This window comes from Silene latifolia, chromosome Y (assembly GCF_048544455.1).
Source record: "Silene latifolia isolate original U9 population chromosome Y, ASM4854445v1, whole genome shotgun sequence".
NCBI lineage: Eukaryota > Viridiplantae > Streptophyta > Magnoliopsida > Caryophyllales > Caryophyllaceae > Silene > Silene latifolia.
Genome location: NC_133538.1, coordinates 124297143 through 124311405, shown reverse-complemented (window position 1 = coordinate 124311405; position 14263 = coordinate 124297143). Strand labels below are relative to the sequence as shown.

The 14263-nt window shown below is 38.1% G+C and overlaps 1 protein-coding gene and 1 non-coding gene across 2 annotated transcripts; one reads left to right on the top strand and one right to left on the bottom strand.

Moving 5' to 3' along the window:
* The first annotated feature begins 2987 nt into the window (after positions 1-2987).
* Positions 2988-4331, top strand: LOC141628847 (uncharacterized). The gene is made up of 2 exons (XM_074441941.1): positions 2988-3500; positions 3609-4331. The coding sequence occupies exons 1-2, from the start codon at positions 2988-2990 to the stop codon at positions 4329-4331; spliced, it is 1236 nt and encodes a 411-aa protein (XP_074298042.1).
* Positions 4332-7730: 3399 nt separating this feature from the next.
* LOC141636528 (small nucleolar RNA R71) lies at positions 7731-7837 on the bottom strand. Its single transcript, XR_012541134.1, has one exon. It is a non-coding gene; the product is annotated as a small nucleolar RNA R71 (small nucleolar RNA).
* Positions 7838-14263: the final 6426 nt, after the last annotated feature.

Here is a 14263-nt window from a genome sequence, read left to right as displayed (position 1 = left end):
GGGTAAGAGGGAGGTGGAGTGACTGAGGGAAAATGAGATGTTGATTGAGAGGATAAGGGAAGCGGAAATAGGATGTTGATTGAGAGGATGAGCTGATGAATGGCGGAAATAGGATGTTGATTGAGTGTTTAAGGGTGATGAATTGATGATGGAGGCTGAAATGGGAGATATTACATGATGAGGGAGGCGGAAATAGGAGAAGACAGAATAGAGAGGGTTAGGTTAGGATGATTGTGTTGTTTATATACCATGTATTTAGGGTTAGGATGAGTGTGTTTGGGTCTAAAATTATATGGGCTGTTTCTTAAACAATTGGTTACTTCGGCCCATTTTACACAGTCCAACATTAACACTATACTCCGGATCATTGGGAAGTTTATGGTATGATGGGCCAACTTAATGTTGGTGTTTTCGGCCCATTTCATTAACCCAATCGGCCCATATTAGTTTACTCGGCTTTGTATTGTTTTATAAATGCTTCATATTATCATATTAACATTTTCGATTTTTACATTTTCGTTTGTATAATTTATCATTTAATTAATATTTTCACAATATAGTTGATTCGAGTCAACCGACAAGACAAGATATTTGTGACAGAACTCAACATCCAATGTCAAATACCCGTCCTCCGCTCTCTTACATTACAAATGGTACGACGTTATTTTTATGATATTTAAAATTTTTTAAATATTTATCTAATTTAAGGAAAAACATTTTAAAATCTAACCTCTTCAAATTAATTTTCTAATAAGCGATTTTTTTTAAAAAAACTTGCAATTTATCAAACCCCAAGTCAAAATACGAGAAGACATGTAGGTGAACAGAACTCAATCACATTACGATCAAGTAATGTAATGTTTATCCCTATATCATCACCTCCCGATGCTCTCATTCTAATGCCTGATCAGTTACGGGCGAAAACGGCCAGAGATAAAAAGGAAAACGTTTTCAACTAAAAAATGTACTAGTAATGTTATTAATGTCTTTTCTCACTTGAGTCCCCCTACTACAGCACTTAGCTCCACCACTACAGGTATATATCTATCTCTATTTGTTATATGTCATTGTTCGTCATGTGCAATATCATATTCATTCATAATTGTTTTTAAGAACGTGATTTAGGAGAAATATGTAATCCAACAGGCGTGGTTGAGCGACTGATAAAAGACCTATGTGCTGAGTACGGTGAATCTTTAAATGAAGTTCTTCCTTCTATAACTTCAAATGAAGAAAGCCTAGGTCGGTATGTAATAAATTCATCCTATTCACTTAGAGAATGTTCACGATTTCAACAAACCTCATCCGTTGACTTAATTAATGACAGTAAGTATATTTTCAAAATTATTATTCCGGCTTTCAGTCAGTGACTAAATGAATTTGTACCTAATAATTATTATGTACAGACTTTTAACATAGAATTTATTTTTTATAAGGTTGGGAAGGAAATTGGGATATAGGAGATCCAGATTATGAATGTGAAAAATGTAGGGCGCAAATGTCGTTCGAGGAGAGAAAACAAAAAAGTTGTGGTACAAGACGCCCTAAATTTTCACTATGTTGTTCGGACGGCAAAGTTGTTCTCCCATACTTACATGAGCCACCTGAAATCCTTAAGTCTCTTTTGAATGGAGAACATCGGCTTAGCAAGCATTTAAAAGAAAACATCAGAGCTTATAATTCGATGTTTTCCTTTACTTCTATGGGTGGTAAAATTGATCATGCCATCAATCAAGGTAGAGGTCCATACACTTTTCGGATAAGAGGTCAAAACGTTCATCGAATAGGTACTTTAGTCCCGCCTGCAGAGTCAAGCCCTAAGTTCTGTCAATTGTATATATACGACACTGAAGAAGAAGTCTATAATCGTAAAACCGCAATAAGGTATCTATATTAATTTCTTTGTTATGTATAGTTGGAATTCATTCAATTTATTTCCATTTTACTTTATAATTATCTATTTTTATCAGAAACATATTGACTTCAATTTTCTTTTTAAAAAATGCAGTCCCAATGATCCCTCCAGGTTTAACGATAATCTTATACGGCTGTTAAAAAATATGATTGACCAATACAATCCTCTTGCTAAGATGTTTAGGATGGTTAGGGATAAATTCTCTATAGATAAAGACAGTGAAGTGAGTATCAGGCTTATTTCCAGAAAAGAAAAAGATGGAAGAACATATAATCGTCCAACGGTTTCGGAGATTGCGACTTTGATTGAGGAGGATATCGGTCCAAATATGGAGAAAAGAGATATTATTGTAAATAAGTCATGTGGTGGTTTGCAGCGGATATCTGAGTTACACCCTCTATACACTCCACTCCAATATCCTCTCTTATTCCCATCCGGGGATGATGGTTATCGGTTGAGTATCCTACACAGTGAAGCTTCTATTGGGGTTAGCACGAGCGATCATCCACGTGAGGAAACAATGTGTCGGGAGTGGTTTGCCTATCGTCTACAAGACAGATCACTTGATATTGAATTTCCAACGTTGTTACTATCTGGAAAGGCATTCCACCAGTTTTTAGTTGATGGTTATATGATGGTTGAATCGCATAGGCTCAATTATATTCGTTTTAATCAAGATCGACTTCGGGTTGATAATTACAAGAACCTTTCAAATGCTGTTGGGAGAGGAGACATCCAGCCATCTTCTGCCGGTGCTCGGTATATTGTCCCTGCTACTTTCCCAGGTGCTGACAAGTGAAAGAAAGTGAATTATCTCGATACCATGACTATTTGCAAGTGGTTCGGTTATCCAGATTTATTCATTACATTCACGTGTAATACCAAGTGGCCGGAAATAATTCGATTCGTTACTAAAAGAGGCTTGAGATCGGAGGATCGTTCAGATATTTTATGTCGCGTCTTCAAAATAAAGCTCGATGAGTTGATAAGGGATTTAAAAGATCGACACATTTTTGGAAAAGCTAGAGCAGGTACACATTAAACTTAACAAAGGTCGGTGTACAATGAAATAATGGACGCTGTTTTAAATAATAGAGGAGGGGTGTTCTTTGTTTATGGATTTGGCGGAACTGGGAAGACATTCATTTGGCGTTCTTTGTGTTCTGGCATAAGAAGTAAGGGAGAAATTATTGTAGTAGTTGCGTCACGCGGAACTGCAGCAACCTTGATACCTAGTGGTGTAACAGCTCATTCCAGATTAAGCATCCCGCTCAACGTGAATGAGGACTCTACTTGCTCTCGAATTAAGCCTGGTAGTGATTTAACTGAACTTTTGATAAGGGTAAAACTCATAATATGGGATGAAGCACCTATGACTCGCAAACATAGCTTCGAGGGTGTTGATAAAAGTTTGAAAGATGTTATGCGCGTTGTGAAAGAGAGAAATGCCGAACTATTGTTTGGAGGTAAGGTGGTAGTATTCGGGGGAGATTTTCGCCAAACTCTAGCGGTTATCTCCAAAGGAAGTAGAGTAGACGTTGTGCGTGCATCTCTTTGTTCATCGTATTTGTGGCCTTCCTGCAAGGTATTATTCCTTAATTACCATACCAATATATATGTCTACCAACGTTATTAGTTACTGCAGTTTTTAAAAATTAAATATATAAATATGATAACATTTGAATTTATCCAGGTGCTTAGACTGACAAAGAACATGCATTTGAAAGGTGGAAGGAGAAATGACAATGTTGACGATATAAGGAAATTCTCAGAGTGGATCTTGGAAATTGGTGATGGTTTAGCGGGCGGTGAAAATGACGGGGAAGTTGATCTACAATTCCCAAATGACTTACTCATTCAACATGTGGCAAATCATATTGCATCAATAGTAAATGTCACGTATCCAGATTTACAAAACCAGTCGTGGAACCCAGATTACCTCCAAGAAAGGGCAATCCTTGCCCCTACTCATGAGATAGTTAAAGCGGTAAATGACTACGTGTTGTCGAAAATCAATGAGGATGCGGTTATATATCTAAGATCTGATGAAGTTTTTAACGATGATAGAGGCATGGGTGACCCTGACCTTCACTCTGCCGAATACCTCAATAGTATCAAATGTTCCGGACTCCCGAATCATCAATTAATGTTGAAGGTCGGTGCTATGGTGATGCTTCTGAGGAACATTGATCAATCACGCGGTTTGTGTAATGGAACACGATTAATTGTGACTGATTTAGCGTCACGCGTGATTAGATGTACGGTTTTAACAGGTAGTCATAAAGGTGATAACGTGCATATTTCTCGACTAACACTGACTCCGTTGGACTCCAGGAAATTCCCGGTGCGTTTTAGCAGAAGGCAATTCCCCATCGCGGTCTGTTTTGCCATGACTATAGACAAGAGTCAAGGATAATCTTTATCTCAGGTCAGCATCTACCTTCCAAGACCAGTTTTTAGTCATGGACAGCTTTACGTAGCGATTTCCAGAGTTACAAGAAAAGAAATTTTGAAACTTTTGATTTGTGATAGTAATAAGGTTACATCAAATACAACAATAAATGTAGTCTACCATGAAATTTTCCAATATTTGGAATGATATTAGTCTATTTTCGTTAAGTCTGCAGTTTTGTTTCTTCAATTTGATTGTAAATCCTTTTCAAATTTGACAATTATTTCCATTTTATAGTGATATTTATAGTGTTTGCTTTTTATTATTTCCCATACATTGCATTTATTATATACTATACTAGTGTGTAACCCGTGCATAAATGCATGGGTATAATATGAGTTTATGCATAACAAATAAGTTATGCAGATAAAATAATAATTATGAATATTATTACTTTGTGGAAATATTTAGATGATTTACTAAGTAAATAATTAGATGTTTAATCCATATTAAATAGCATTTTAAAATTGACAATTTCATACAAACACTTGGTTACATATTATCAAAATAGAATATAGTGTATATTTATAAGAAATACTATTATAAATAATCAAATATTTCATGGTAAAAGACATTAGGAGTTAAATTACAAGTGCTAGTTTCGTTGTTCCAAATAAGTATTTTCAAACTTTTTTTACTGGTCACCCTCGAGAAAGGAACGTAAGTTGGCCGTGACTGTAATACCCCGTAATTAAGTAAATGTGATATTAATAATTTATGCATTTTTATATAATTAATTACTGCAATTATAATTAATAAATCAAAAAAGGACGAGAAATATAATAAAATAATAAATGACTCGGGAAAGAAGATGGGCCGAGTAAATTGGAAGTGTAAATGGGCCAAGCTTGTGTAGTAGTCGTATTGACGTGACCATAATTAGAGCATATATTAGCCCCCGAATTAGCCTTGTTCCCATAATTTTTAGTGCATATTTGGGTCATTTATTGTCTTTAGTCCTTTGTTTTGCATATTCTTTGAGGTTTTGTTTCCTTGGTAGGAAAGGAGTGCAAACCTTGCATTTTCATGGCAAAATGAAGCTAAATTGATTGAATTCAATGACCAAGCATCAAAGAGAAGACAAGATTAGAAGGCCTTTGTACATACTATAGTATATGGGCAATGATGAGAAAAGATCCTTGCATCCCCGAGGAAATCCTCAAGGATTTTATGAAGGGAAAGGAAGAAAAGATGAAAGGAAGAAGTTGTAAGACAATCCGAGCGGATTGCCCACAATCCGCCCGTCCAAGAGGTGCAATCTGAGCGTCTTCCCCAGCTGGATGCCCGTCCAGAAACACCACAATCCACCTGTCCACCCCTCGAATCCGTTCGTCCAAAACTCCCACAATCCGCCCGTCCCGTGCCTCGGACGCTCGGATTGTGTGTCAGCTATTTCATCTTCTACTTGTTTTATGAAGGATGCGCATATTTTTCTAAGATCGGCGAAAAGGAGACCGGACTATCCCTTGAGACCGGCGATTCCTCAAGGACATAATCGTCATTTAAGCCCTTAATAAACCCTAATTTATGTAACTAATCCCCACTATAAATACCCCATAGGCTAATTAGATTATCATGTTCTTCTTAGCAATCTCTAGTTTAGTTTATATCAATCAAATCTCTCTTTAATCTTGTAATCAACATTTAATCAAGTTTTAATACAAATTTCATTTCCTTAATCTATCTTTGGTTCATCTTTCATTTTGCGTAATTGAAGATTATTTGGGTTATTATTGGGAGATTGACAACTTTCCAATCAATCATCGAGTACTTCTATTATTCATTGCTTTATTATTGGAATCATTAGTAGGTATAATTCTCTTAATCCCTTTTTCATTATTGTTAATTATCTTCATTTATTCATCATGTTTTACTTTGTTGGTGTGATTGACAACCTTGCTAGCATGTTCAACATGATAATGAGTGAGTAGTTTCCTTAGCTAGGGTTAATGGGTAATTAGGGGAAACCAACATGGGGGATGATTCATGTTTAAATTAATATGTTTTCATAGTTTATTTGCTTGCTTATTGTGATCTCAACTTATGCACATGTTATGTTTGATGAAATGCGAGCCTATGAATCCTTGCATTTTTTTACCCATCACCTATCTTTTCAATGAGACTTGTAAGACATAAACCAACTCGAGTCTCATTAGACCATGCATATAGTTGAGTAGGGAAGATTAAGTCGACTTGTAGGTATTGTACAATCTAATCGATTCGGCTCCGGGACCCAAACTTTCCTAGGATTGTAAGATATAAACCAACTCGATCCATCACAACAATAATTGCTTGCTTATAATTTGAGAATATGTTTGTATGATGAATTCCCATGAATCCCCTATGACCCCATGACACCCTAGTGCCTTTTATCAATTGTTTACACCCCTTTTTAATCATCTTGCTTGTTTACTTTTATTGCTATTTAGTTTAATGATCTTCTACTTCAAACCCCAAATTGTGACACCCTTAGACACCAATAGTTGCAATTTTAAATCTCATCCCAATTCCCGTCCCTCGGAATCCGACCTTTACTTGCCTCTTTACTAATTGTAGAGTTGTTTGTGAGTTATAAATTGTGGTTTTGGTCTAGATGCTCCTAACGACAAGTACCGAAAACTAAACCTCCAAGTGAGTTCGACCAAAAATGGCGCCGTTGCCGGGGACGGTGTTAACTTGATTTAGATTTTCTTATATTGTTATTAGTTGTGTCGTTCTTTGCCTTGGTGAAGTAAAACTCCTCAAGGTTTATTCTAATTATTTTCAAGTTGTTTGATATTTTGCATGTCTAGAAGATCACAAGGTAACTTGTTACCCTTTGATCACGAAATTGAAAGGACTTTGACAACCAATAGAAGACTTGCTAGGAGAACTTTGAGAGGTATTGGTGAGGTTTTAGATATTCAACCAAACACTATTGAGTTCATCAACCCTTTTGCAAGAGAAGGTGAGGAGAACCCAACACAAAATCCAACACAAAATCAACCCACAATGCCTAAATTTTCATCACATTCCGTACCAACCGAGGAGAACCTACCCAATGGTACTCCCACACCACAACACTTAACCGGAAATTTCATTGCCAAATCCGCATTTATCCAATTAGTCGAAAGAAGCCAATTTGGGGGGATGCCTAGTGAAGACCCTCACTCTCACATGGAGACTTTTTGCGACTATTGTGATGCGATTTCTCAAACCGGTGTAACTCAAGACCAAATTCGATGGGTCTTATTTCCTTTTTCTCTAATAGGCACCGCAAAACAATGGTTGAAAGACCTTGATAAGGCTACTCCCGGAATTGATTCTTGGAAGAAATTGGCTCTAGCTTTCTACAAAAAGTTCTATCCACCGGAAAAGACTAACATGCTAAGAGCTCAAATTACGGGCTTTAAGCAAAGAGATGAAGAATCTTTGTATGAAGCTTGGGAGCGATTCAAGGGAATTTGTCGCTCATGTCCTCATCATGGACTTAGCGAGTGGTTCTTGGTACAACAATTTTGGAACGGTCTTTATGAAGACTCAAAAAATATTCTCAACATGGGATCAAATAGAATGTTCACCGAAGTTGATGACAATCAAACTTGGAACAAGATTGAGGAAATGGCGGTCCATAATTCACAATATAGTAGAAGGCTACTAGAGGAGGAAAGCATGAAGTGGACTCTATTACTCAATTGGGTGCTCAACTTAGTGCTGACATTGATACCATCAATTTGAAGTTCGAAAAGGCTATGTCTAGACTTGAAGAAGCCTCAAAATCACCAACGCAACATGTTAATGCCATGACGGCATCTTCATCAATCCCAAGTGGGATATGTGAGAATTGTGGAACTTTGGGACATGACCAAAGTGAATGTAGGGGAACAAATGAACAAGTGAATGCTTTTCAAGCATACAAGAGTGGTACCCCTTATTCAAACTATTACAATGAAAACACCAAATTCCACTCAAATCTCTCATACAAAAGCCAAAATATTCAAAACCCTCAACCAACATACACCCCACCTCCCATGAGAAACCAAAATCAAAGACCCTTTTACAACCAAAACCAAGGTTACCAAAATCAAACTCCATACAATCAACAAAATGACCAAGGTTTTGATGTTCAAAAAGCGGTCCTCCAAATGCAAAAGAATCAACAAGAGTTTTTCAATCAAATGCAAAAGGATAGTCAAGCAAAGGAAATCACCATCAACAACATCCTAGCCCACACCAAAATGTTGGAAACCCAATTAACTCAACTAGCATCTTCAAGCTCACAAAGACAAAAGGGGCAATTACCACCTCAAAGTAATCCCCCAAGACATGAAACAGTTAGTGCCATTCACTTGAGAAGTGGTACGAGGTATGAAGCACCGGAGAAGCAAGTTGAGGATAAAGTTGTGGAAGCTAGTGACAAAGAAGAAGTTGTGCAAAACTCCAAGGATGGAGAACCATCAAAAGAAGAAGTTTCAAAGACAAATGAAGACAAGGCCAAGGAGAAGGAGCCCATTGTGATTAGACTTCCTTTTCCGAGTCGTCAAGCCAAGCCCAAATTTGATGACCAACTTGGAAAATTTATGGAGATTGTGAAGAATTTGGAAGTCTCGATTCCTTTCACGGAATTGATCAATCACGTGCCGGCCTATGCAAAGTACGTGAAAGACATCCTTACGAAGCAGAAGTCGATCCGGAAGCTTGAGACTATCGCCTTCACTAAGGTGAGTAGTGCAATACTTCAAGGGAGTTCACCTCCAAAACTTAAAGATCCGGGAAGCTTCTCAATACCGTGTACCATTGGCGACACCACGATCAACAAAGCCTTATGTGATCTAGGGGCTAGTGTGAGTGTTATGCCGTACTCGGTGAGTAAAAGTTTAGGGATGGGAGAGCTTAAATGCACCAATATCACACTCCAAATAGCCGATAGATCGACGAAGACACCATTAGGGATATGGGAAGATGTTCCCGAAAGAGTTGGGAAATTTTTCATCCCGGTGGACTTTATCATTGTTGACATGGAAGAAGACTCCAACATTCCAATCATTCTAGGTAGACCTTTCTTGCACACCGCGGGTGCGGTGATAGATGTGAATCATGGAGAGCTCACTCTAGAAGTGGGAGATGAAAGCATAACTTTCAATCTTGACAAGACCATGAGAGCTCCCCGTTTGCATGAACCATGTTTTATGGTTGATCATTATAGCCGGAAGGATGATAGGAAGAACTCGGAATTCCAATGGAAGAAGAAAGTCGATGATGCTCCATTCAAAGAGCAAGGAAATTGTAACAAAGAGAGCTTGAAAAGCTCACCAAAGTCAAGCAATGAAGAAGATGGCCTCATTGGCCAAGACAAGAAAATGGGAGAGTTGTCTCTATCAACTCAAGAGATCTTTAGTGACCAAGTAGATGAAGTTTGTGGTCTTTGGGACGATGAGTTTGAAGGGATTTTCAATCCCTACAATTGTAATGCTATCGATCAAGACCAACATAAAGGACAACAAGTGCAAAGATCTATTGAAGATCTTTATCATGACAATGAACAAGCTTTTGACTACTTCTTCAAGGTGTTTAGTAACATCAACAACACCTTGGACATGCCCCCATGACATCTCACTAAGGATGAGAGTTTGGTGGAGTCCTCTCCAAACCACCATTTGTAAATATTTCTAACTCCCTAACTTGCATTTTAATTCTTGCATTGCATTTTTTTGTCATTTTTGGATTTTTGTGCTTTGATCAAGATATTTATCATTTTTTTGAGAGAAGTGAGGGAGGGACTAATGATTTTATTGATATGTAGTGCTTTAGCTTTGTGTGGGGATAGCAATTGCCTAGGCTATTCATGCCTTAGTAGTGCTCCTACAATGAAAATGACACGGGATATGCAAGTGCACAGATGGAACTGAATCCGGGTAGACTAGGAAGAATCCGAGCGTCCTTATGGGGAATCCCCTCGTCTTATGGGAATTCGAGCGTCTATGGGAGAATCCGTCCGTCCAGATGAGCTGCAAAATTGAAAATTTTGGTCTGTTAGAGAATCCGAGCGTGCCAGCAGAGAAGACGCTCGTCTGAAAGAATCCACTCGTCTTTGCAAGAAGACGCTCGTCTTTTTGCCAGTACAGATTGAGAAAATTCTCTGTAACAGAATCCGCTCGTCTCTGAAGGAATCCGCTCGTCCTGAATTGCAGAAATCCGCCCGTCTTCACTGAAAGACGCTCGTCTTTAGGCGAGATTTCCTGAACCCAAAATGAGCAGAATCCGAGCGTCCCGAAGGGAATCCGCTCGTCTTTCCCCTGCAGATTCGAAATTTCGGGTGTTTTAAATACCCATTCCCACATTCATTCATTCATTCATACATTCAAAACACTACCCATAAACCCCAAAACCCTCATCCTCTCCATCACCAAAAACAAGATTTCCTCAACCAAATTCAATAAAATCAAATCCAAACTTCCTTACAACAACAATTAATCACTCCTTTTCCAACAATAATCAATCCAAGCACCAAAATCTTCAACCTTTGAGTCGATTTTTGAAATAAAAAGGCAAATCCTTTCATCTTAAAATCGATTTGGGTATAATTGGAAATTGAAGATTTTCAATCTTTTCTTGGTATAATCATCAATGGCAAGAACAAAAGGGTCAACAAAGGCACTCAAGGCAAAGGCACTCTAAAAAAGGCCACAATGCCTTCAAGCAAAGAAAGCTTCAATGGCTATGGTGGTTGCTAATGCAAAGTTGGAAGTTCAACAACAACAAGATCCTCCCTTGGAAGCAACAACAACAACAACAACAACAACAACAACAACAACAACAACAACAACAACAACTCCGGAAATTGCTCAATTATCAAACTATCCGGAGGTAATTTTCATTTCTAACTCCCATAGGGATACATTTGCCAAGTATGCTAAGAAAGCCATTCTACCCACCAAATTCATATGTGAAGATGCCTTGAACAAATTGGGTGTCCTTGAACAAACAAAAGCCTTCTTTGAAGCCATGGGGTTAGGAAAATTGTTTACTACAAGAGAATTGACATACCCCTCCCTTACCTTGGAATTCTTGAGTTCATTGAAATTGACTAAGGTAGAGACTAGAACATACATCGAGTTTCACCTTGCCAATGTGAATAGGCGCATCACCTTTGATGTTTTGAGTAAAGAATTAGGTCTTAGTGATACACCATACTATCATAAGATGCCCGAAAAATATGACCCCGCTCCTCTTTGGGAGGCGATTTCCGGGAAGAAATTTGTGAGCTTTCATGCTTGTCGCGCTCTATTAGTCCACCATCCGGGCATTAGAGTGTGGCACAAGGTCATCGGGAATACTATAATTGCAAGAAAAGACACTAATCACTTTACAAAGCTCGATTTTGTTCTACTTGAGTCGGCCTTAAATGTTGGAAGGGAATTCACTAAGCCTTACAATGCTCTAAGGCTTTTGGTGGAAAATGGCTCAATGTTGATTGTGGTAAGGAAGGCACCGCTTTTATTATAAATGGAGGTCTAGTTACTCTCTTGGCCAAGTACTTTGATCCAAATTTCAACAAGGATAACACCTATGTGGCGATCAAAGTGGGTCATCTCATTGACATGGATGCCATGATTAACAAGTACAAGTGGGTCAAGCACAACTCTCTTGACACCAACTATGGGTGGCTCACCAATGATGCTAGATCTTTCACTTTGCCTTCCAAGATATGCCGCTTGAGTGCTCATCGAAGAAACTACCTACTTCGACTCTCAAAAGGCGCCGAGTAAATCATTCGTCAACAAAGGGGCGAAATTGAAGAGCCCTCCTCCTCCATTGTCACACCACCCTATCCATTCAAATATCAACAGTTCAAACCCGAAGGTGTTGAAGTGGGCAATGACTGCATGACTCTACTTATACAAGAGATGCATAAACAAGCTTACAATGATCGAGTAGATGCATACTTGGCCCAATATTCACCCCTCCTTCATTTAGCTAGGAAAGGAATACTTGATCCTTCATGTCCTTTTCCTAGTTAGGCGGATAGGGAAGTCTTCTTTACAAGCACGTCTAGGGCTGAAAGACCGGGTGAAGATGGGAATGTCGATGACGAGGTTGATGATGATGAGGGTGTTGATGAAGAGATGGATGATGAAGAAGAAGAGGATAATGAAGATGATGAAGGAAGTGAGCAAGGAAGTGAAGAGGGAAGTGGTGATGAGTCCGCTTCTATGGAGGAAAATGATGACAATGATGATATGGTGGAGGACTAGCAAGCTTTGGAGGCTCCTACCCTCTTGAGGTTTGTCTACTTCTTTCTTTGTTTTATTTATTTTTATCTTGATAATAGTTGGAGAGTCCTAGCAATATGAGGACTAACACCTCGGCCCCATTGAGGTGTTCTTTTATTGTTCCCGTTTGAAAATCCAAAATGACAATTTAGTCTCATGCATTGCATGTTGTGTGCATGAACTACCCCATAATTTAAGACATTAGAAATAGTCTATCTCAGTTTGGGGAAGTACATGCATATGCAACGGGAGGTAATCTAAATTACGCTCTCCGTCATAAACAAAAACCCATGCATCATGTAGTGTAGATTAGTATAGCTTGCATTTAGTATAGAATTCATGCATCATACATACATAATTTCCTATCATTTTGGCCATTGAGGACAATGCCCATATTATTGTGGGGATGGGAAATTCTAACTTAACTTTTATTCAAAAACCCAAAAAAAAAAATCAAAATATTTTTCGAAAAATTGAAAAAATCGAAAAATTTGAAAATCCAAAAACAAGTTCTTTTCCTCTGTAGTATAGACTTGTATATATTATTGTATATATTGTGTTTGTTCTATCCTTGTTCACATTGATCGACTACGCCACATCCGACACATGAGGATATTGAAGACCGCATGGTATGATCTTTCCAATCTCCTTTTTCCTCTTTATGTTAATGACTATGTGGCTTTATTTTGATTGATGCGGTATAACAATGTGAATTTAGGACTTGCATTTAGATTATATGGCATATTAGTTGGTAGAATCACTTGCATTAGGATGTATATGTGTTAGTTGCATCATGGCATGTAGTTGCATGTTAGAAAATTTTGCGAAACCGTCTACTTGGGAAGCTTGACAAGTGCATATAGGCCCTAGTAGATGCTTTTTCTTCTTAAGACTTTGCTTGTTAGAATACTTGTAAAACACCATAGGATGTGTCATGCTAGTATCGAGTACCTTGTGGTGTGATAACTCCTTGGCTACCGTTTATTCCAAGGTGACCCTTGAAACCATGCATCCATCATCCATGTTCTACCACATTTTTATCATAAAAGGGAATGGGCACAAAAAGAAATTGATTTGAGTTCAATGAAATGAAAAGCGAAAGAAAGTTTGCAAAATGCATCAAATGAAAAGAGGAGCAAAAATAGACTCCTAATGCTTCAAATATAAGGCACCCTCACTACATAAGGGGTGACCTTGAAAATATTTCAAAGAAATGCAAAAAGTTGTCAAGTGTTGAAAAGCCAAAAATCAAAAGAAATGGCAAAAGAAAGTGTTCTCAAATGTTAAATACCACAAGAAATTGGGGGGAAAAACAAAAACAAAAGCAAACTCCAAAAATGAAACTCAAAGATCTATTGATCCCTTTATCCATCGTATCCATTTTTGTGCATGGTAGAGAGGGGACGACCCTTCTTCTTGTCTAGGCAAGAGGGGGAATTCCGCGATCCTCCAGTGTTTCTAACACCATAGGGAGTCTACTCTTGACAAAAGCATTTAATGATTGAGGAAAAAGGTACCCTAGCTTGACATAATTTGGAGGTGATTTATTGGTATCCTTCTAGGCTTAGTAGTTTGAAGAAATTGCATCTATGAAGGAGTGTGTACCCCTGAATTGCTTCCCTTGTAGATAATTTCCGCCACTTA